The sequence below is a fragment of the Hyperolius riggenbachi genome, chromosome 7 (assembly GCF_040937935.1).
Source record: "Hyperolius riggenbachi isolate aHypRig1 chromosome 7, aHypRig1.pri, whole genome shotgun sequence".
In the NCBI taxonomy this organism is placed as follows: Eukaryota; Metazoa; Chordata; class Amphibia; order Anura; family Hyperoliidae; genus Hyperolius; species Hyperolius riggenbachi.
Window position 1 is genome coordinate 249,971,155 of NC_090652.1, and position 25,475 is coordinate 249,996,629.

The following is a 25,475-nucleotide window of genomic DNA, read 5'->3' on the forward strand; positions in this document are numbered from 1 at the left end:
GCAACATTCCATTGTGAACCTAGCCTTAGACATCATAGCCCATATGCAATTACCTTTTTCTCCTGGGTTTTCTCCTAGGTGATATTTTCACAACTTGTAAATGAAATTCTTTTTGAACCATTAGCAAGAAAGAAAATCCTGGATATAATTGTTAGTTCTTGGTCATCTACTTTTAGGAAGTTCTTTGATTGCAAAGTACTGAAAATTTTAAAAAGAAGTTGGGAAAAAAAAAATTTCTCCTGTGAGTAAAGTCAAGAAAGTTAAAAAGTTAATTGCATATGGCCCTTAACCAAATAACTATTCCTCCTAGGAGATACTTTTTCATCTTTTTAAAATACATTTTCAGCACTTTACAAGTTTAAAAAAAAAAAAAAAAAAGTGGTGAAAAGTAACAGCAAAATTGAGCATTTTCTTGCTTCCTGATGGCTCACGTCACACAAGCACCCCATGTGCTATAACGCCAGCAACCACGTGCGAGGGCAAATTCGGAAGTACCAGGACACGGACGGACAGCAGACAGGTAAAGTATAATGGTATGGGTACAGGGGTAAAATAGTCGTTCGGCATGCTCTTGGCTGCACCGATTTTCATCAGATTTTATAATTATCAAATCTGATGGTCGATCACCTACCAAGTCTTCAGATGTATGGCCACCTAAAAGGGAGGGTCCGAGCAAAGAAAAAGATCTACTTACCCGGGGCTTCCTCCAGCCCCTGAAAGCTGTCCTGTGCCCAGCCCGCAGCTCTGATCCAGGCCAGGGGTCCCCTCCAGTACAGATGCCAACCTCGCCAGTATGCTCCAGACCACGTGCGTGCAACAGAGTGCGGCTCTTGCGCAGGCGCAGTAGATGCCGACCTAGCGAGGTCAACATCTGCTTCGGAAGGGGACCCTGAGCTACCTGCCAGGAGCTGAGCTGCAGCAAGGACACAGGACAGCTGCCAGGGGCTGGAGGAAGCCCCGGGTAAGTAGATTTTTTTTTTTATTATTATTTGCAGCTTGCATTTGTCCTTTAAAGATGTCTCATGGGAAAGGGGGGGGGGAGAATCGGCTACTGATTGGGATGAAGTTCAACCCTGGGTTAAAGTTTTTTTATTTTTAAGTCAAAACATGTAATGGAGCCCATACATGGTATAATTTTTCCTCCAATCTTACCATTTCTATGTAATATAAGGGAACTGCCTAAATAAACCTTTGAGTATATTCACTTAATTTACCTTTATACTACATAGAAACGGTAAAATTGGATGTAAAAAAAAAAAATTGTACCATGTATGGGCACCATAAGAATTTAACTGTACTGGCTTCCACACTCCTAAAGCCTGGTTACACACCATGCAATTTCCCGTCAGATAGATGGGTCAAATATATAATTTCAGACAGGTCCGATCTGATTTCCAATCGATTTGCATAGAAGTGCAAATTTCTGATGGGATCAGTTAGAAATTAACTATCGACCCATCTGACAGGAAATTGCATGGTGTATACCAGGCATTAGATTAGTTAATTCCGACTTTAACCGGTCAGGTGCATAAATTATGGATGGCTGCAATTGCATCTTCTGTTAAGTCAACAGAAAACAATGATTGATAAGTTAATGAGAAAGCTCAGGAGAGAACAACAGTATCTGTATAAATAGGGCCAGGTATGCAGCATAACAGGTCACATCCAGACTATCAAAACATCTATAAGTAAACAAAAGCATCCTATAACCCATTCATAACAACCTGCTTATAAAAACAAACCACATGCTGTATTGTTTACATGAAAAGAGCTGAAAGGAACAACTGCTGCGGTAAAGAGCAACTCCAGGTAACAAGTGAATGCAGTGAGCTGTTCAAGTTGTCCAAAAAACATTGCAACTGTGCTGAGGTCAATGAGGCCGCTCAAACTACTTTCAAGCGAAATTCTACTTTTCAAGGGTGTCAAAGTCAAAATTACAAGTGGGCCAAATTGAACACTGGGAGCAAGTCGTGGGTCAACCTCAATGTTTAGTAGCCACCCTTCCCTTATAAAGCTCCCTGGTGTCTAATGGCCCCCACCCCCCACCCCATACAGTTCAATGGTGTCTAGTGCTCCCTCCCTACCCTATACAGTTCCCTGTTGTCCAATGCCTTCTCTCTCCCTATACAGTTCCCTGATGTCTAGTGGTCCTCACACCTTCCCTTACTGTTCCCCAGGGCCATATGCAATTCACTTTTTCTCCTGAGTTTTCTCCTAGTTGCTATTTTTACAACTTGTCATAAAATGCCTTTTAAGCCACTAGCAAGCAAGAAAATACTCAAAATACATTTCATAGCACTTGTTCATCAACTTGTGGGTACTTTTTCAATTGTGAAGTGCTGAAAATTTAGTTTACAGAGAAGATTAAAATCATCTCCTAGGAGAAAACTCAGGTGAAAAAATGAATTGCATATGGCCCCCAGTGTCTAGCGGTCCTCACACCTTCCCTTACTGTTCCCCAGTGTCTAGTGGTCCTCACACCTTCCCTTACTGTTCCCCAGTGTCTAGCGGTCCTCACACCTTCCCTTACTGTTCCCCAGTGTCTAGTGGTCCTCACACCTTCCCTTACTGTTCCCCAGTGTCTAGTGGTCCTCACACCTTCCCTTACTGTTCCCCAGTGTCTAGCGGTCCTCACACCTTCCCTTACTGTTCCCCAGTGTCTAGCGGTCCTCACACCTTCCCTTACTGTTCCCCAGTGTCTAGTGGTCCTCACACCTTCCCTTACTGTTCCCCAGTGTCTAGTGGTCCTCACACCTTCCCTTACTGTTCCCCAGTGTCTAGTGGTCCTCACACCTTCCCTTACTGTTCCCCAGTGTCTAGTGGTCCTCACACCTTCCCTTACTGTTCCCCAGTGTCTAGCGGTCCTCACACCTTCCCTTACTGTTCCCCAGTGTCTAGTGGTCCTCACACCTTCCCTTACTGTTCCCCAGTGTCTAGCGGTCCTCACACCTTCCCTTACTGTTCCCCAGTGTCTAGTGGTCCTCACACCTTCCCTTACTGTTCCCCAGTGTCTAGTGGTCCTCACACCTTCCCTTACTGTTCCCCAGTGTCTAGTGGTCCTCACACCTTCCCTTACTGTTCCCCAGTGTCTAGCGGTCCTCACACCTTCCCTTACTGTTCCCCAGTGTCTAGCGGTCCTCACACCTTCCCTTACTGTTCCCCAGTGTCTAGTGGTCCTCACACCTTCCCTTACTGTTCCCCAGTGTCTAGTGGTCCTCACACCTTCCCTTACTGTTCCCCAGTGTCTAGTGGTCCTCACACCTTCCCTTACTGTTCCCCAGTGTCTAGCGGTCCTCACACCTTCCCTTACTGTTCCCCAGTGTCTAGTGGTCCTCACACCTTCCCTTACTGTTCCCCAGTGTCTAGTGGTCCTCACACCTTCCCTTACTGTTCCCCAGTGTCTAGTGGTCCTCACACCTTCCCTTACTGTTCCCCAGTGTCTAGTGGTCCTCACACCTTCCCTTACTGTTCCCCAGTGTCTAGTGGTCCTCACACCTTCCCTTACTGTTCCCCAGTGTCTAGTGGTCCTCACACCTTCCCTTACTGTTCCCCAGTGTCTAGTGGTCCTCCTCCCTCTGCTATACAGTTCCTTGGCATCTTGTGGCCCCCTCCATCCCCTAGAGAGTTCCCTGGTGTTTAGTGACCACCCTCCCTCACCTATACATATCCCTGTTGTCTAATGATTTTTCCCTCTTTCCTCCACATGGTTTTCCTAGTGATCTAGGGCTTCACCCCCAATATACTGTAGATTCCCTGGTGGTCTTGATTGGGCCTAACATAATGCAAAGTGGGGAAACCACTTGAGGGCCTAATTTGATGGCTTTGTGGGCCAGATTTGGCATGTATACCCTAAGCAAATCCAAGAAGAGCTAGTCGGATTTGCTCTCTCACCTCCCGAGTACAAGTGCACCCACACAGCGCCTACGTGAATCCTGCACAGTTGCACTAAACCTCTTGTGCAAGGCTTTTTCCTTCAGACACGAGTGGCTCCGTGCTACTGCAATAACAGACAGAAATCGCAGTGTCACAGAGAGGGGAGCATGGCCACAGATTACAAAAAGGGACCCAGCAAGTAACAGCGGGGTTCAGGAGGACACGGGAACCCGCTGATTCATCCAGAGGCTTCCCTATACTTTAGTAAGGATTTCACTTTTTTTCTTCACAGGTTTACTTTAAAAATTATTTTCAGTCTGCAGACAGCTAAGAAAATTACAGTGAGCACAAACTGATCTTATCTGCAACCATGACAACAGTACTCTGAAGTACAGATTTAACATAAGACTGTCTCACCTTGCTGCATAAATAATTAGCCTCACAGGGCAGAAACCTTTGCTACTCATTCCAACACCAGCACTAACCCAGCAAAATTTGACATTTCAACCTGCAAGTCTATCAGCAGCATTAGGTTTCCAATATTTTTTGCAATACATAGAACAGAACAAAGACACTTTTTTCTACAACAATTCCTTTTGAAGTTGGGGGAAGGGGGTGGAGGGGAATACAGTTGTGATCTAAACAGCATAAAAAAAAAAAAAAAAAAAAAAAAAAACCTTGATCTAGAATATGCTGCCAATCTTCATGCAGGCCTAAAAAAACTCTTCTTACTGAATAGGAAGAGCCAATATTCAAACCCAGGTCTCCCGAGTTAGAGGCAGAGCCCTTAACCAGTCCAGCCACAATACATACAAATAAACATACAGTGGCTTGCAAAAGTATTCGGCCCCCTTGAAGTTTTCCACATTTTGTCACATTACTGCCACAAACATGAATCAATTTTATTGGAATTCCACATGAAAGACCAATACAAAGTGGTGTACATGTGAGAGGTGGAACAAAAATCATGAGTCCAAACATTTTTTACAAATCCATAACTGCAAAGTGGGATGTGCGTAATTATTCAGCCCCCTGAATCAATACTTTGTAGAACCACCTTTTGCTGCAATTACAGCTGCCAGTCTTTTAGGGTATGTCTCTACCAGCTTTGCACATCTAGAGACTGAAATCCTTGCCCATTCTTCTTTGCAAAAACAGCTCCAGCTCAGTCAGATTAGATGGACAGCGTTTGTGAACAGCAGTTTTCAGATCTTGCCACAGATTCTCGATTGGATTTAGATCTGGACTTTGACTGGGCCATTCTAACACATAGATATGTTTTGTTTTAAACCATTCCATTGTTGCCCTGGCTTTATGTTTAGGGTCGTTGTCCTGCTGGAAGGTGAACCTCCGCCCCAGTCTCAAGTCTTTTGCAGACTCCAAGAGGTTTTCTTCCAAGATTGCCCTGTATTTGGCTCTATCCATCTTCCCATCAACTTTGACCATCTTCCCATCAACTTTGACCAGCTTCCCTGTCCCTGCTGAAGAGAAGCAACCACAGACCATGATGCTGCCACCACCATATTTGACAGTGACAAGACAAGACAAATAACATTTATATTGCGCTTTCCTCCTTGCGGACTCAAAGCGCCAAGTGGGAATGGTGTGTTCTGAGTGATGTGCAGTGTTAGTTTTCTGCCACACATAGCGTTTTGCATTTTGGCCAAAAAGTTCCATTTTGGTCTCATCTGACCAGAGCACCTTCTTCCACATGTTTGCTGTGTCCCCCACATGGCTTGTGGCAAACTGCAAACAGGACTTCTTATGCTTTTCTGTTAATGGCTTTCTTCTTGTCACTCTTCCATAAAAGCAAACTTTGTACAGTGCATGACTAATAGTTGTCCTATGGACAGATTCCCCCACCTGAGCTGTAGATCTCTGCAGCTCGTCCAGAGTAACCATGGGCCTCTTGACTGCATTTCTGATCAGCGCTCTCCTTGTTTGGCCTGTGAGTTTAGGTGGACGGCCTTGTCTTGGTAGGTTTACAGTTGTGCCATACTCCCATTTCTGAATGATCGCTTGAACAGTGCTCCGTGGGATGTTCAAAGCTTTGGAAATCTTTTTGTAGCCTAAGCCTGCTTTAAATTTTTCAATAACTTTATCCCTGACCTGTCTGGTGTGTACTTTGGACTTCATGGTGTTGTTGCTCCCAATATTCTCTTAGACAACCTCTGAGGCCATCACAAAGCAGCTGTATTTGTACTGACATTAGATTACACACAGGTGCACTCTATTTAGTCATTAGCACTCATCAGGCAATGTCTATGGGCAACTAACTGCACTCAGACCAAAGGGGGCTGAATAATTACACACCCTACTTTGCAGTTATTGATTTGTAAAAAATGTTTGGAATGATGTATGATTTTCGTTCCACTTCTCACATGTACACCACTTTGTATTGGTCTTTCACGTGGAATTCCAATAAAATTGATTCATGTTTGTGGCAGTAATATGACAAAATGTGGAAAACTTCAAGGGGGCCGAATACTTTTGCAAGCCACTGTATGTATATGTGCAGTGTTACCTCCTGACTTTATTGGTGAAAATGTCAGAGCTGCCCACTAGTTTCATGACCCCCCCCCCAAATCTGCTCTTTTCTTCCAATATGGCTGCAACTACAGAAAATCTGCTCTTTTCTACCAACGAGAAAAAAAACATGAAAATGAAGATGGGGGGGCAGCGAAACTCACACCACTAAGGGCACGGGTCACGCTGAACTAATGCATCTGCTTGGAGTTCAATTTTAAATTAGTGCTGTGTAATCTGGTAATAGACTGTCACATGTGGTGGGTGCAGGTGTGTCAGCTCCTGAGGTCACTACAACACTCTCTCCAGAGGCAAAGCTGTGAGGTACTAGGACTGGGCAGGCCTAGGAAGGCCTCCTCTCCATATATACCAGGGATTTCCATGCTACAGGACTGGCAACAAAACCGAACGTGGGGACAGCAGCTCTGGGCAGATAGGCTGTGTTCTCTTCTCTCACATCCATTGCAAGCTCTGACTGGAGTGTGCCTTTAACAGTTTTAAAAAAAAAATACACACAAATTGTCTGAGCATTAGGAAGATAAATAAAAAGGGCAAATAAAACAGGGTTACCATAGTAACCGTCTTTGCCATCCTATGTGTGCGTGGTAAGAGAATGCCACGTTCTTTCCAATCACACAACTCATTTTATCAAATTTCCCAGCAGCAGCAGCTTGCACACCGGAGGCTTCCTACACCTCACTGTAAATGTTCAAAACTATTTTGGCATTAGAGTGCTGCAGTCATTATTGTGATGTTCAGAGATCAGCCAGCTGGACCAGCAGGGGAGAAAAAAAAAAAAAAAAAAAAAAGAGACCACATCATGTGTAACGTGTGTATGGACCCTGTGAGGCATCAACATTCACAACACAGGCATACAGAACAGACACATATGGAGTGTTGCTTCCTATGACTTGGATTTTCTGCCCCCCCGCCTGATAGACACGAGGGGTCCTCCAGTACTTCATGTCTCTCACTGCGCATAACAAGCCAGGCAACAGATCATTAAAGTAGAGCTCCAGCTCAAAAATCCTATTCAGCATTCTACAGAGGGAAAGATTTGAATACTGAGGATGAAAATACAGATGTCCTGAAGCTAGGCACACATTGAACAAACTGGGCTAAATCCTGTAAACTGATAACACTGTATGGTCTCCTAACGTATACTGAATGGGTATTACACCAGATGTCAATCGCATTAGCGGCAGCCCCTCTGTGTTCCTGCTGGCTTTGAACGGATACGTCACAGACTAGTCCAATACATTTTTAGTCCAAAATACAACTGGATGAGCCCTAGTTTTTAACAGATTTTCATTAGAGTAGACAGATTTCAAGAGAACACTGAATCTTCTATGAAGCCAAACAGTGTAAGGCCACATTCACAGTGGTGAACTGCGGTGTAACAGTTGCTCTGTAAAACACGGCAAAGCACCAGTATGACAGGTTGCGGTATGGTAACGCACTGCATGCGGTGCATTACCGTTAACGAGTGTGTTGACAGTAAGGGTGAAGCATACTTCTCATTGACTGTATGCTTCGCTGCACCCGACAACGCAAACATAGCCTGTGGCGCAGCTGCCCTGCACTGCATTCCTGCTGTCACAGGGAACTCAACACAATTACCACTATGAACATGGCCTAAAGGAGGCTGCACACACCTGTTGACTAGCCACTAGCTCATCAGATAGGTTCGTCTCTGAACAGAGAAGGATCTACTGACTGTCCATACACTGACGATAGAGGAAACGGTCATAGTCACATTCCACCTCAAGTGTTTCAGGCTCACCAGTCTTGCTGGCACAAATGCTTGCCAGGGAGATCTGCAAAACAAGACCCCAGGAACCTGACAGAGGTCAAACAGTTTCCCTCTTGGACTGAATTTATCAAGAGTGGACATAGGCCCAAAGCAGAAGCAGAGGTAGAACAGATGACTGGAACAGCTAGTTGTGTTTAATCTGTTGAAGGAAACAAGGATTAATTCCACTCTTATCTAAAATGAAAAAAGGTTGCCTGAAGCACCAGTTTAAATTTTCCAGGGTCCGCCTCCTGCTAAGCCCATCCCCCAACTCTAACATGGATGGTACTAAGGCTAGCCATACATTATCCGCTGTGGCTAAGAGACAGATCAGAACCTGATCAGAGAGGGCTCTATCTGATCAAATCCTTCCCCTCACTACACACTGATTTTTTTAATAGCATCAAATCTATTAAACCACAGTGTTGCACTGATTGATGCATACAATACAGTAACATTTGTTAAGTGCTTTTTTCCCCATAGGATTTAAAGCACATGTAGTGTAATAGACCATCGATCTGCCACTACTACCGACTCACCGCCGATCGATATCTTCTATTCGGTACGATCGACCGAGTAGATAGATTTCAGCCAAAAGATTAATGTTAAATCGTGCCAGTATGTTGGGGCATCTAGTAAATATCAAATCGGCCAGAAATCTTTGGGACAAAAATCAATACAAGCATGGCCACCCTACAAGCTATACTTCCTCTTCTGCTGGTAGATAAAGCAGTGAAATATTTCACCTGAAATGATGGTAACAGATGGAGATAATCCAGTTTTAATGAAGAGGGAAAAAAAAAAAAAAAAAAAAAAAAAAAAAAAAAAAAAAAACACACAAAAAAAAAAAAACGTAGAAACTATGTAGAGAAAAAACAGAGGCGCCAGCAGGATAAAACCAGGCAAAACAAAAAAAAAAAAAAAAGTTTAAAAGTGCTTGAGAGGCAGCGGTGGACTTACCTCCTGTAAGCAAACACTAAAAACTGTCAGTTCAAATAAATGTTATTGGCATACTCCAAAGAAGTCGCAACGCGTTTCACAGGTATGAACCGGCTTCCTCAGGCAATAAACATAGGAGCATACAACAGCATAAGGTCCGGACCAGGCGCCTGGTTTTATCCGGACCTTATGCTGTTGTATGCTCTTATGTTTATTGCCTGAGGAAGCAGGTTCATACCTGTGAAACGCGTTGCGACTTCTTTGGAGTATGCCAATAACATTTATTTGAACTGACAGTTTTTAGTGTTTGCTTACAGGAGGTAAGTCCACCACTGCCTCTCAAGCACTTTTAAACTTTTTATTGCGTGATTTCATCCTGCTGGCGCCTCTGTTTTTTCTACATAGTACTTACTATCCACCCTTGGTGCAGGGGGATACCCCTTTTTCCTATCTACAGGGAGTGACTTATTCCTGAGTGGGGACAGGATAATCTCACCTGCCTATACAGTGGTTTCCTGGAGATAACCCTGTTTTGTGAGTATATCTATTGTACTCTTTTCATATATCCATTTCGGTAGTGTTAGCTTTTCATGCGGAAAGAGGCTTTATGAATGCCAAACTTGCTAAGTGTTCGGTAAAGTCAGCTGTTTTAAGTATTTCCGCATGCGAAAATGCTTTATGAATGATAGCCTATATTGGGCTCTCTCCTTTTTTCCGTGAAAGTAAAAAAGTAGCAGAGCTCAAGCACACAAAACATTTTGGAGAGAAGGAGATGCCCTAATGCTCACCATCCCCATCTAGGCATCTCCTGATCAATGGCCAACTCAATAAACAGCGGAGAATATGTTAATCAGGACAGATGGCGAACCGTGCCAGACAATGGCTTTATCCTACTAATTACATTCATCATCTTTTTCATAAACCAAAGAAAAGAAAGTCAAGCCGGGCACCAGCTTCAGAGAAAACTAGCAGCAGATAATGCAGGTGAAGGTTGTCATTTTTCCAATAGTGAGATGGTACCGTGTCAACCACAGATCAGAACAACAAGAAATATGGAATAGCCTTCATTGGCCAAATACAGGATACAAAAACTCATGGGTGTTTAGTTCTCTTCATCATGCATTTGCTTGCCAAAGAAACAAATGTACCCAACAACTTGCACAGAGGAAACTCTTACAAACACAGGGAGAACCCAGGACAGAAGGAAAACTTAGAGAAATGCACCCTGTATGTATTTAGAGAGTTTAGCCTGTCTAATTCCCCCTCACCTGTCTAACCACAAATTGTAATTTGATCCCTCAGCTGTCAGCTGACTGCCATGGCAGAGAGGCAAATTTGAAACCACAGCATATTAATATGTCTGCTTCCATGAGAGGAAGTAGACACTGCAGATTTATTGCAGGATTTGTATCAGCTGTAACCAAGAAATGTTTTTCTTTAAAGGTTATTATGCTGTTGCGTATCTGTTAGTGCAAAGTGGATGTTTGGAGTTCAGGTCCACTTTAAAGTGAACCAGAGACGAAGCACCCTCATGTATTTTACCAAATATAAGTGGGAACATTAGAGAAAACACCTACCCTGCTCTCTGTTTCATCCTTCACTGCTCACTTGTTATCAGCCCTGATAAAATCCCTGACTGAGCATTCAGTCTGGCTTTGCTCAGGAATCAGAGAAGAGCCAGAAGGGGGGCATGCTTGGGCTTAAAAAGACATCAGAGAAGACACTCAGCTATAAGGATTCCTGAGCAAAGCCAGACTGAATGCTCAGTCCGGGATTTTATCAGGGCTGCTAAGAAGCAGGATAAGCAGTGAAGAATGAAAGAGAGCAGGGTAGGCGTTTTCTCTAATGTTCCCACTGATATATACAGTAAATACATGAGGGTACTTCATCTCTGGTTCACTTTAAGGAAACCAACCGGGAAGCCTCATAGGGAAATGCCACTTCTTGTAATTACTCGCAAACAAAGCAGATCAATTTGAAGCCCTAAACAAGTGTAAACATGCACTTAGCACATATTTCAACAATGCATAAAATATAACTGTTGTATTAAAGGGAAGGTTCAAGCAAAATAAAAAAATGAGTTTCACTTACCTGGGGCTTCTACCAGCCCCATGCAGCCATCCTGTGCCCTCGTAGTCACTCACTGGTGCTCCAGTCCCCCGCTGGCAGCTTGCCGACCTCGGAGGTCGGCGGGACGCATTGCGTACATTTTTACGCATTCACGCTGGAGCAGGAACATTAACACATATGTTTTTACGCTTACTGGTTTAATGCGTACATTTTTACGCATTGAACCACTAACGCGTAAAAATGTATGTGTTACTGTTCCTGCACTAGCGGGAATGCGTAAAAATGTACGCAATGCGTCCCGCCGACCTCCGAGGTCGGCAAGCTGCCAGCGGGGGACTGGAGCAGCAGTGAGCGACTGCGAGGGCACAGGATGGCTGCATGGGGCTGGTAGAAGCCCCAGGTAAGTGAAACTCATTTTTTTATTTTGCTTGGACATTCCCTTTAATTTAAATGACATATGCATGTTAAATGAAACAAAGTATTCCTTTAGACTTCTATCAGCCATGCCTATGCCAATAATTTGTAAAGTGGCAATACTTCTCATACTGTTGCACTGACCTAAATGCCATCCACACAAACTCCATTCAGCAGCCATTTTTCTTTCATAGGTAGAATTCATATCAGAGCTCTACCCATTCCAAAGCACCTAATAAGTAGGGATGGTCAATGAGTTGCAAATCGTTGAAAGTTCATGCAAGATTATGCAAATATATGCGGCCTGAAAATGGTCCAATCGAATGCTGCCAATGCGGAACTGGATTGGGCCACTTTCAAGCTGCATAAACATGCAATCAGTATTTGCATAATGTTGTATGAACTAGAAATGATTTCATCTCATTGACTATCCCTACTCCTAAGTGGATGAAGCCACCAGTCATAAAAACAGTTGCCTTAAAACAGGGGTAGGGAACCTATGGCTCAGGAGCCAGATGTGGCTCTTTTGATGGCTACATCTGGCTCACAGACAAATCAGTAGGGGTTGATTCACTAAGCTACATTGCTCGAGCAGTGCAGCTTAGTGTGACAGCGCAAGTAAAATTTTCAAAGTAGTGCACTCTACTGCTGTAACATGCACTACTAACTTACTCGCGCTACTCCAAAACGAGCAGCTGCTCCAAATGTCCCACTCAGGACCCTATCAGATCCAGTGACTTTGCAGAATGAGATCCCTGCACTTTGATTGGCCTAATAGGCTGCTTGTCACTTGACAGGCAGCCTATTGGGCCAAAGTGCGGGGATCTCATCCTACAAAGTGAATCAACCACCAAGTCACCTAGCCAATTGTACAAGCTGTTAGGCCTAGTGCACACCGGAGCGTTTCCGCTGCAGTTTGCGATCTGCTTGCGGGTGCGGATCCGCTAGGGTAATGTATTTCAATGGGCTGGTGCACACCAGAGCGGGAGGCGTTTTGCAGAAACGCATACTCCCGGGCTGCTGCAGATTTTGGATTGCGGATGCGTTTCTGCCTCAATGTTAATTATAGGAAAACCGCAAACCGCTCTGAAAAACGGCACTTCAGAGCGGTTTGCCAGGCGTTTTTTGTTACAGTAGCTGTTCAGTAACAGCTTTACTGTAACAATACATGAAATCTACTACACCAAAACCGCAAAACGCTAGCTGAAACGCTACAGAAAAAGCGTTTCAAAATTTGCTAGCATTTTGCGGATCTGCTAGCGGTTTTTGGTGTGCACCAGGCCTTAGTCTGTATTTCTCCTGTTTGGCTCTCGGGGAAATTGCTGATGTTGCTGAAACCCAAGAGAATCTGAAGATGTGTCTGACACTTCCGCTGCCCGGTGAATCAACTGTATACACATCACCATGGCAACAGGGGCGTCAGCCCTACTGTCCCAGTTTGAAACATTGTATGGCTCTCCCGGAATTACATTTTAAAATATGTGGTGTTTATGGCTCTCTCAGAAAAAAAGGTTCCTGACTCCTGCCTTAAGGGCTCATTCACACTACACAACGCAAGCATGAACACGATTTCGTGCTTGCGTTGCCATCGCACGGTCAGTGCACGGAATGCACGTCGGGGAGCGCTAGAGCGCAGACGCCGGCAGCCGTACCCGTCGGGAAACGTGTTAGTCGTGCAATTTTATGTCCCCAGAAGTGTTACATCGTAACGCATGGGAACGCACGCACACCTGTAGTGTGAATGGTAACATGAAAGTCTATGGACTTTCATGTTGCCATGTGGATCGTACACTATGTGTGTTGCGTCAAAACTGACAGCGCAGCACATAGCGTGAATGAGCCCTTAAAGCTACACAAGGTGACATGATGACAAAGACATGCGTTTGTACAGTGCCAAGCGCACAAATAACTATGCTGTGATCCTTTATATGCCTGAAAGAGTTAAATATCAGGAATGGTGGACTAGGCCACAACCAGACAGACCTGCCAGATTTTCCCAACCTATATTAAGTGACAGCGACATAGGTAAAAAGGCATAAGTATGGATTTTAAATTTGACAATGTTTCACAAAGTTGTAAATGGTGTAGATCCCCACCGCATGGCTCCTGCAACTTTCTCCAGGACAGGTCCATGCAGAGATTCCACCAACCTAGCCCCAGCACACCTGGCTGACAGGCCAGCGAGCAACCAGAGCACTCTTGTTTCCTGGAACAGGAAAAGTCAAACGGAGCTGTGTATTTTTAAAATACAGAGTGTTTCTTGTTCCTGGGAGCAGCCTAGGTCATCGGAAAAAGGTAATTTTATATGCATGCATAATAAAAATGTGCAGTTTTTTTGCAATAGTTACTGACACTACTACAGACAGTTTTTAAGACACAGCACTTACTGGAGCTCTGCTTTATTACAAATTCTGCATATTCCATTGCATTCAGCAAGAACATAAAGTGCACCTTTTATAATAATTTTTACCCTTTAGAAGTTTCCAACACTCTCTCTAGCCAGCTGGTAATCTTTACAAAAAAAGCCTCGTTATACTTTACACATAAAGACCGCATACAGAATCTACTTATTGTCAACACAGCAGAAGGTGAGAAGTGGGGGGGGGGGGGGGCAGGAAAGAGCTTCTGTAACTCCATGTAAGCTCATTCCATGATGCGCAGGGATTTCAATGCTGGAATTACAAGCAATATTTTAAAAAGCAGATTGACCAAATGGGGGAAAAAAAAAAAAAAAAAAAAAAAAAGTGAAACGTTTAAAGAGAAACTCCGACCAAAAATTGAACTTTATCCCTATCAGTAGCTGATACCCCCTTTTACATGAGAAATCTATTCCTTTTCACAAACAGACCATCAGGGGGCGCTGTATGACTGATATTGTGGTGAAACCCCTCCCACAAGTAACCCCTCCCAAAAGAAAAGTTCGAACTTTTGGCAGTTTCCTGTCTGTGGACCTTGTTGCATTGTGGGAAATAGCTGTTTGCAGCAGTTTCCAACTGCCAAAAACCATGCAGCAGCTACATCACCTGCCAACAGTAAAATGTTCACTGGAGTTCCTCTTTAACTGCAATGAACTGATACCAAACGGATACTTTTATTTAGCACACTAAATTTCTCAATTAATTTAATATGCCCACAAAAATTGGTGAGCAAAGTTGTCAACTTTTCTGTTATGCACCAGCATAAAAAAAAAAAAAACCAACCCGTTGTGAAAAAAAAATCCCTTTCAATCACTATGCCAACTTTGAGGCAGATTTTACATCAGAGGTGGGTGTTGCAGCGCGCCGCCCCCCTCGCATCGCCTAAATAGTGATTCATTAGACCCTTCGGCAGAGTGCGCCACCAGAGTCATATTCATAGCACCGCCCCCTGCATGACCTTTGTTGACCCTCACCCAGTGACATACTGCCTGCTGGACAGAAGTATGTCACTGAGATTCCTGGTTTCCCCCATTGTTTTGGGTTGTTTCGCGCTTGAACACCATACCACCACCGAGGGATGCTCTCACAAGTAAATTCGAGTTCCTAAGCACTGGAATTCGTGATTTAAATGAGCATTACTTACTGCAGGTGTGCGGCAGGGACATAAAGGGTAATTTACCCATAAAGCCGCTTCCTCCCTGCGCTCCATATAGCTTGCACGCATCCTATTGGACACGTTGCAAGCCTCGCCAACCTGCACTTCCTCCAAGCCGGAAGGAGGAAGTGCGGGTTTAGCGAGGCTTGCAACGCGTCCAATAGGACGTGCGCAAGCTATATGGAGCACAGGGAGGACGCGGATTTATGGGAAAATAACCCCTTATGTCCCTGCTGCACACCTGCAGTAAGTAATGCTCATTTAAAACACGAATTTGAGTGCTTAGGCACTCCAATTTACTCGTGGGAGCATCCCTGACACCACCAGCAATATAAAAATGTCTGCATTGCACAGACTTCAATGCATTCAACTGCTGCTGCATCGCCACGGAAATCACAGAAACACACCGAGTTTGCACAACGCGTTGCGGTCAGTGTACAGGGCCCCATACACTCATTGCTGTTGCATTACCCTGCATACAGAAAGGGTAACGCAATGCAAAAAAAAAAAAAAAAAAAAAAAAAAAAAAGTACACAAATGTATAAGGGGCCTAAAAGATTTAAATAATGCATCTTCTTCTGGACTTTACATATTGCATACAAAAAGATGAGAACTTCTAATTCAGCCACTTCTTGTCCAACAACCTAATAATCTCATGAATAAAACATGCAAGCAAATGATATACAAAATAACTACAAGGGCTTCAAAACAAATGCTGCAAATGGGAATACAACACAACAACAAGATGGGATCAGACAGGGTGTACAAATTAACCACTTCACCCCAAGGCGGGTTTTACCCTAATGGACAAGAGAGACTTTCACCTTTCCATGCTCATCCCTTTCATTTGCCAATAGCTTAATCACAATGAAATTATCTATATCTTGTTTTTTTTCACCACCAATTGGGCTTTTTGGGGTTGATATTTGTTTTCAGAAGTTACTTTATTTTCTAAGCATTTTAAAGGGAAATGCAAGGGGAAAAAATGAAATACACTATTTCTCCAATTTCATCCCCTATGGTTTTAATATAAACACTGCTACAGTATATAAAACCCACACATTTTATCTGCCTATTTGTTCTGGTTATCACAAGATTTTAATTATGTCCCTAGTACAAAGTATGGTGACAATATATAATTTGGAAATAAAGGTGTATTTTTCTTTGGTGGGTTTTTCCCCCCATTATGTTCATGTGCACGTGCATGCACATGCACCCGCAGGAGCGCGCACGCGTGCACAGCAGCAGCACTGTGACTTATAAAAAACGCCCTGGAGCCATTATGAGGCTCTAGCAGGACGTTTTTTATAAGTCAGCATGTCATTAAGTGGTTAAAGGACAACTGAAGTGAGAAATATATGGAGGCTGCCATATTTATTTCCTTTTAAACAATACTAGTTGCCTGGCATCCCTGCGGATCTATTTGGCTGCAGTAGTGAGTGAATCACACCAGAAACAAGCATGCAGATAATCTTGTCAGCTCTGACAATGTCAGAAAAACCTGATCTGCTGAATGCTTGTTCAGGCTGTATGGCTGACAGTATTAGAGGCAGAGGATCAGCAGGGCAGCCAGGCAACTGGTATTGCTTAAAAAGGAAATAAATATGGCAGCCTCCATAGCACTCACTTCAGTTGTCCTTTAATGTAGAATTCAGGAGTCAGTCTTTCCAATCTAGGAGCATCCAAATTTTAGAAGCTAGTTCATTTAACAATTAGAGGAAAAACAAAAAAATAGAAACCAATTATAATATTTTTTAGGAAGCCCTGACTCCTGGAATTCATCCAGCACTGGAATAACATTTCCACCATATACATAACTGCTATAATACAATAAATATACCTTTATAGGGGCTGTAGAAAACTTGACCTTTCTAGCAGCTTGCAGGTCTTCCTCCTCCGATAGACCAGGTACTTCCTCATAATCACTATCGATCCCATAATCCTCATCTTCGGTGACCACAGGCTTTTCTGCTACTGGCTGCTCCGGCTCAGTGTCACGATCATCATCGAATGCCGCATTTTCTATGCCAAAAGCCTCAGCAGAATATCTCAGAAGGTTTTTATTCTTGTCAACCTGTTCTTCAAACTCGCTGTCATCATCCTCATCTTCATCGTCGCTGTCAACATCATCTGCAGCTTCCTCTGTCACATTCATGGTGACCCCCACATTAGTATCGTCTACATTTTCATCAACAGTCTCACTTTGTTCTTGGACTTCATCCTCTGCCTTCTGCCCAATACTATCAACATTGGGCTGCGGCTCAACAGGTTGAATGTCATCAAATACATCATCTTTTAAATCTGTGTCCTCCTCACTCTCGGATGACTCATTTTGTAATACCACAAGCTCCGCTCTTACCATTGCAGTTTGAGTTTTGTCAGCTAGAGCAGTTTCAGTGTTTTTTGGTTCCCTGTCTGGGAATGCATTGTTATTTTGAAGAGAAGCTGTGACCTCTCCAATAACAGTAGTCGTAACGCAAACTTCATCATCCACACTAAGTGTCTTTTCCAAATTCTGGTCTCTAGCAGTAACAGCATTAGTGGTCCCTTCATTATTATTATTTTCTCCTGAATCTTTCACTGTGGCCAAGTGATTGTTAGCAGCCACTGAAGAAGAACTAGTGGCATCAATTAAAATTTCATCTGTTTTGGTCAAGTCCCTATTCTCCTCCCCGTCACTGTCAGCAAGGAAACTTTCAAGTCTCTTGCTAATTGGTCCTGCATTTAGGGAGGAAGATGAAGAGGTGGAGGAGGAGGTGGTTCGGTGACTGAGCTGGCTGTTTTCACTTGACAGGGACTTGGTCATCTTTGTTGGTGAGCCACTAGAGCTGCGATCTGAGGAAACACTCTCGAGGTCAAGCGAGGCATGCCTACGGTCCAACCGGATTGCCTTCTCTTCCTTTGTGGGGGAAGACTTGTCAAAAGTGGTTTGTCTGTTAAGGTTTCTTTCAAAGATCTTCCTAGTTTCTGAAAACTTCTCAGCCAGGGCTGCTTTGTCTATATCTCCTCCCTCCTCGCTTGTCCTGAGTGCCCGGTCTTGAGCAGGCGGATCAGGGCTAATATTTAAGGCATTGTTTTTCTGCACGCTTACAGGGGAAGCGTTTGTCGGTGGAGAGGTATAATCAACCTTTATTAGTTTACTTTCAACCTGGTTGTCGCTTGGCGTGGAGCTCATCTGCATAAACATATTCTTGATTTTGTGGACGCGATTTCCATAGGAGGCCCGACCCCGAGTGAAGTCAGCAGGTGCCCCATTCGTGTTCGGCTTCACAGAAGCAGGCTTTGGGGAGATCTCTGGTTTCATCCCATCAAAAGTACACTTGATAGCTTGGAAATCAGACTTGTAAGCGTTTCTGTGCGGAGAAGCACTTCTCAAGTTCCTCTCCCCCTTCCCTTCCGTTTTCATCATTTTGGTATCAGGGGGGAAAAAAAAAAAAAAAAAAAAAAAGGCTTATTTAGGAAAAATGTACAAATGTCACTGCCCTCTCCACATGGAGTACAGAGATCATAGGAATTAAGGCTGTGCAGGATTCATGGGAAATCCCAAGCAATGAAATACTCCATCCACGCTCAGCTGTCTGTCTAATTTCATTGCTACAAGACAACCATCTGCCGAAAGAAAGAGAAAAAAAAATAATTGTGTGGAGAAAACATTTTCTAAGAGCTTCTGTCACACACATGTAAGCTGGTAGCAAAACCACACTCAAAATTATATCACAGCACTAAAATAAACAGGTCTCAGCAGATTACAAAATATTGTCAGCTCAGCTATTTAGTGATGAGAAGATCCATTTGGAACTACAATTTTAGTTAACAGCAGGGCTGTGGAGTCAAAGTGAAAATAATTTTAAGTACCTGGAGTTGGAGTTGTAATCTATGGTTTGATAAACTGAGGAGTCAGAGTCGGATGATTTCTGTACCAAATTCACAGCCCTGGTAGGTATTAGACTAAGGAGTCGGAGAGTTGGAGCAATTTTGGGTACCTGGAGTTGGAGTCTGAGTCAGTGGTTTCATAAACTGAGGAGTCGGATGACATTTGTACTGACTCCACAGCCCTGGTTACCAGTCAGTCATTCATCCATCCATCAGCACTTACTACACAAACCTAGAGTGACTGATCATAAAGGCAACATTCTGCCATCCTCCATATTTAACTGTGCTACCGTTTATACTATACAGAGCAGCAGGCACTGGCTTATCAGGGGTGGGAGGAAATTAGCTAACAGGTCTCACTCTCACTTCTCCTGCTGCATTCCCCAGTTAAAGAAATAAAATAGGCAACCACACAGAGAAAGAACCCCTACCACTTATACATATCTTGGCGTTCCATTGGGGTCACTTTTCCAGGCTAAAACCACTTCCTGGCCATACTTCAAGTAAACATGGCAGGGTTGCCAAAGCATCCCTTTAAAGGGAACCTAAACTGAGAAGGATATGGATTTTTCCTTTTAAAATACCAGTTGCCTAACTCTCCTGCTGATCCTGTGTCTAATACTTTCTGTCACAGCCCCTGAACAAGTGGGACTGAAGTCAGACTGGATTAGCTGCATGCTTGTTTCAGGCGTGTGATCCACTTACTACTGCAGCCAAAGAGAGAAGCAGGACTGCCAGGCAACTGGTATTGTTTAAAAAGGAAACATCCATATCCCTCTCAGTTTAAGTTACTTTTAAATACTGAAACATTTAAGTTATACAGGATCTGGGGCTGCATACACATAATTAGTGACTAAACTGCATCCAATTACCCCTAAGACCTGTATAATTCATCTGTGTCTGTATTTAAAGGGATGAGTTGGCAACACTGAAACATGGTTTCACGAAATACAAGGCACAGAACATTTATATTGTGCTCTTCTCCTGGCAGACTCAAAGCGTCAGAGCTGCAGCCACTAGGACACGCTCTATAGGCAGTAGCAGTATTAGGGAATCTTGCCCAAGGTCTCCTCACTGAATAGGTGCTGGCTTGCTGAACCGACAGAGCTGAGATTCGAACCCTGGTCTCTTATGTTAGAGACAGAGACCTACATCATTACACTATCCAACCACTGCTATGGAAAGGCGTGTATAATGATTCCTGAGCAAAGCCAGACTGAATGCTCAGTCGGGGATTTTATCAGGGCTGATTAGAAGCAGGCTGAGCAGTGAAGAATGAAACAGAACAGGGTAGGTGTTTTCTCTAATGTTCCCACTGATATATTTGGTAAAAAACATAAGGGTGCTTCGTCCCTGGTTAAAATGTAAAAAAAAATTAAACACGGACACAGCGTTAATGGTTAGCAAAGCACTCCACAGTGTGTGTGTGTCAAGCCTAATGCTGGGTACACATATTGCAATTTCCCGCTCGATCCACCGGATCGATTATTTCCAGCATGTTCTATTCGGTTTCGTTCAATACAGCCGTCGATTTTACATGATAAGTATGCAAAATCGATGGCTGCAAACGAAACCGAACATGTTGGAAATAATCAAATCGTTCCCACGGATCGGGTGGGAAATCGCAACGTGTGTACCCAGCATTAGGCCTCTTTTCTATGAGAAGCTTAAGGCGGTGAATTCACCAGCTGTCAGCTGCTTCCATTTACAGGCTGTCTGCTCAGCATGAATAGTGGACAAATTGTTGCAACCCCCATATGGAATTGCATTTGAGAATGGCGGCTGCCATCCTCAGAAGTAGCAGATGTTTTTTTTTACCACTGGGTAATGCCACCTTTGCCAATCAGCTGCAAGTAGCTGCAGCTGGATGGTGCAAGAAGCTGGGAGACTAAGCTGCCCGACAAACAAGCAGTTCAGCTGCCCATGGAAAAGAGGCCTTACATTGGTCCCTCCTGATACTTGTAAAACTTTGACCTACCAATGAGGTTCTAACATTAGCACTTTTCCACTTGGCACTCAAATCACATGGGTTGCTAAAGAGTGGCCAATTACAGCACACACAGCAAGATTATCTATCGAGCCATCTAAATGGCTCAGTTGCCTGGCTGTCCTGCTGATCCTCTAGCCCCTGAACAAGCATGCAGATCAATCTAGTCAGACTTTAGTTGCAAGCTGCATGCTTGTTTCAGGTGTGTGATCCATATAATACTGCAGGAAAGGAGATCAGCAGGATGCCCAGGCAACTGGGGAGGTTTAAATGGAAATATGGCAGCCTCCCCATCCCCCTCAGCTCAGGTATAGCAGTAGGAGAACAGAGGCGCCAGCAGAATAAAAGTGGATAAAACCGTTAAAATTTGCTTGGAGGAAGTGGTTGACTTACCTCCATAATGCTGGGGATACACGGTACGTTTCTGTACCGTGTATCGAGCAGCTGATCCGGCCAGCTGATAATATTCAGCTGGTCCGATCACGCTGCTCGACCCGCTCCCGCTCGATTCCCGCCGGCGGACAATGGCAGGGAGTCAAGCAGCTGATAAGGAGCGCCGGCGGGGACGAGCGGTAATCGATCCGCGCGGACGAGCGGGGATGCAGCGGGAGTCGATCCGGCGGCTAATCGGCCGCCGGATAGACCCGTGTATTCCTACCATAAAGCAGACATGAAAGACTGTCTGAATAGTAGCAATCACATTATATAGCACCCCAAAAAGTGCAGAGCAATGCGTTTCACAGGCCAAGCCCGCTTCATCAGGCAATAAACGTGGGGACAAAACAGAATTTCGACAATAGCAGGTGTAGCACCTCAGTTCAGGTGTCCTTTAAATAGTTGTCACTAGCATTGGGATTAGATCGATCAGATGGTACCTGATCTCAAACAGACACCATGTTAGCCTTCAGGCTAGTGATGCATTCTGTCGCTATGGAGAGGGCGGAGGACCAAGAGTGCGGCGCAAGATCAATGTCATGGAGGGGGCTGGGTGAGTAGGAGAACAATGCCCTCAGCTGAGTTAATATGCCATGTGGTTACCGTAACTAGCTGATGCATTGGGGGCCACTGTGCACACGCTAAACTGCCTTGGCAAAGAACAATGTGGCCTGTCTGTGTACAAGGCTAAAGGTGCGGACACGCACTACCAACAGCAACGACGGGTCCACCGGACCCTCTTTTAGCTGACAGAAGCACACGTGTATGCGAGAGGATCGTTCAGAAACAGCCTTATCAGTCTGCCAACAGCGCATACACATGCGCTACTGACGGCTAAAAGACCGCCCAGCGGGAGGGAAATTATCCCATCAGTACCTGTTTATGGGATCCAAGAGGACACTCACACAAACAAGAGGAGAAAATCCAAACTGTGTAGATAGTGTCCAGGAAGGGAATCCGAGGTGAAAGGGATATGGAGGCTGCCATATTTATTTCCTTTAAAACAATACTAGTTGCCAGACAGTCCTTCTGATCCTATGGCTTTAATACTTTTTGCCATAGACCCTAAACAAGAATGCAAAAGATCAGGTACTCTGACTCAGGATTTACTGCATTAGCCATAGGCTTGTTCCAGGGTTTTGACTAAGACACTACTTATGCCAGAAGATCAACAGAGCTGCCAGGCAACTGGCATTGTTTAGAAGAAAATAAACATGGCATCCTCCATATCCCTCTCACCTCCGGTTCCCTTTAAACCTGGGACTCTATAGCTGCAACCAAAAGTGCTATCCATTACATTTCTACACCACAACAAATGCTACCTTAAGGGAATAAACATAAAAATTTAGCCAACAGTCTACAGAAAATGCCAAGAAAAACACAAAACATCTTGCCTAGCAGCTCTGCTCAAAAATATCTTTACATAAAGTGACATTTATGTGACACCTCGTTTTCAACAAAGCAGCACTAATGTGCTGTGCTGCCACCAAATTCTGACAGTTTGCTAAAGCCTCCATCCCCTCAGGCCTAGCGCCTTCCAATCATGCCCATACGCTAACTTAACTGCCTAACAACAACAAAGAAGTCACGCAGATAACTGGACAGGCTGCAGCTTGCAAACTGCTCAGACTACAAGTTCCACAATGCACTGGCCAATAGTACATTCTGAGCAGGGCTGGGCCAAAAACGTAAGCAGCAGAAAGGGCACCTGCCTTTGAACTAGCAAGATGGGGCTCCTTAGCAGGAGTATCACAATTCAGCAGTCTGGGACACAAGTTCTAAACTTTGGGTACACATGATACCTAAACACATACACATACTCCTGGGAGTACTTCAAAGAGCTTCGGAAGAAACTCGTGCTCATCCCATTTCATTCAACAAAACTAAAAGTTTTTCAGTAATCGACAGAGAGAGTGAGTGCGAGCGTGTGCGAGAGTGTGTAGTATTTAGATACGCTTAAGATTGCATCTCCAATAAAAGTATATGCACTTGAGATCAATTTCATGCTCAACAGGAGTAACCTATAAAACACCAGCTGTTATAAGCACTACAGCATACTGTAATAAACTTCACACACCGTGGTCTAACCCCTAAGCTCTCAACACATGATGGTACAATACCCCATTGGATACTTCCGTTTGATACAGGGGATTCTCAAACTTTTTACAAATGAGTATCAAGATTACAAATATCATAAAATCACATAAAACCTTAACCATTTTCAGTTAATTAACAGCACAGCAGACTATTAAAAAGCATTACACAATTATGGAATACCACTATCAATGATGTAGGCGTAAAAGGAGTGACGCCACATCAGGAGGGATATATTAGAATGGGTGAGGGGCGTGAATCATTTCTTTGCCGTGTCCTGACACTGGTTAGGATTCTACTTTCCCACAGATTTTTCATCTACTGGAACCAGAATTGGAAAGTGCAGAACCAGATGTTTGCCTGGGGCTAATGAAATTCATAAACAAAATCTCTAATTAGCTGCTAGATAAATTAATCAAATCATCAGGTCATTATTAAAATCTGATTAACCCCATGCTAGTTTATGGTTTAATCTCAACTCATTCTGCTCTTGGTAGGCCAAAAACATCATGTGAGCTTCAATTTAGGCCACTCTTGAGACATGCTGCGACTTGTGGTGCCCCAGCAGGCTGCCCTCCTCTCAGATAAGCCAGGTGACAGCATACAATAGACAGGTGAATGAGTGACAGTCCTCTGATGAAAAACATTCTGTTCCTGAACTTCTGGAGATACTATACAAGGCACAGACTTCCATTCAGCACTACAAAGAGCTTCCAAGTCCTTTTTGGAAGGCAGCCCAGGCTGAGTGATCTCAGGATGAGAAGCTGCACACAATGAAGGAGAGCACAATGGATCTAGAGCAGACATGGGCAAACTTGGCCCCCCAGCTGTTAAGGAACTACAAGTCCCACAATGCATTTGATTTGCCCATACGAGTCATGACTGTGGCTGTAAGACTCCTGCAATGCATTGTGGGACTTGTAGTCCCTTAAGACTTAAGTTAAGTCCAAGTTTGCCCAAGCCTGATCTAGAGGGACAACTGGAGAAGAGGTATAAGAAATATGACGAAGTGACAGGAACTGACGGACACCCCTGATCTGTGCCCAGCTTTCCCTTCAGACACAGAACAATCCAACATTCCAGGCACTTTCCAGCCTCACACACTTCCAATAGGGTCCCCTTCAGCCTCGCGGGAAACTTCTCAAAGTACCTGAACTCTCCGTCACCCCCCGCCAAGGTGCGCTGGTTGGATCCGTCCTGGACTAGCACGCGGGGAACAATCCACCCTGGGTCTTGGAGGGGGGGTGGAGCGCACGGTGCCAGTGACGGGTTCTTACGCTACTTTTCGCCGTGCCGCCATCACTTTTTTTTTCCCTCCTCCTCCCCCGGGCTCCGTCTCCTTCCTCCTCGCTCTTCCCAAATATCTGGCAAGCCCGAGCCAAGCGCGTCCACGCTCCGCCCACCAATGAAAAGCTCCATGCGAGGCGCGTTCCCGGGGTGGAGAGAAGGGGGGTGAAAGGCTGGTGAGGAGGAGAGATAACTTCCCAAGGCGCGCTCCCGGCATGCTGTCTGCGGCGCTCTCTAGGGAAGGCCCGGGCGCGTGCACGAGGAGCTGTACGCGTAGCTAACAGTATTTCACTGTATGTTCCCTAATAAGAGAACTACTGAACCCCAAACTGACGCATGCCGGGTATACCGGCTGCCCTAATGTATCTGACTAGTAATCACATGCAGGTTACCTCTCTGTAGATAGAAGAACAACGCATTGTACACGTCATAGCTTTTCGTGGCTGAGTGAAAAAGTTTCAAAATGGAAGTTTCAGGGAAACTTGGAGCTGGATGCTTGAATGTAATTTTTTTTTCCTGCTAAAATATTTCCTTTTGTTAACAGTACAGAAACAACGGATGCTAGGGTCACACTTGCCAAATATCGAAGGCATTTTTCGTTCATAAAAGTTA

At 44.3% G+C, this 25,475-nt stretch overlaps 1 protein-coding gene across 2 annotated transcripts in view; it reads right to left on the minus strand.

Annotated features, from left to right (window-relative positions):
• LOC137524946 (neurabin-2-like) overlaps positions 1-24,923 on the minus strand; it is a 141,688-nt gene extending 116,765 nt beyond the window's left edge. For both annotated transcript variants that reach the window (XM_068245482.1, XM_068245481.1), the window contains exons 1-2: positions 24,727-24,923; positions 17,028-18,796 (exon numbers count right to left, since the gene is read on the minus strand). In XM_068245482.1, the coding sequence (XP_068101583.1) occupies positions 17,028-18,596 (1,569 nt within the window). In that variant the 5' untranslated portion in view covers positions 18,597-18,796; positions 24,727-24,923. The remainder of the gene's footprint in view (positions 1-17,027; positions 18,797-24,726) is intronic.
• Positions 24,924-25,475: the final 552 nt, after the last annotated feature.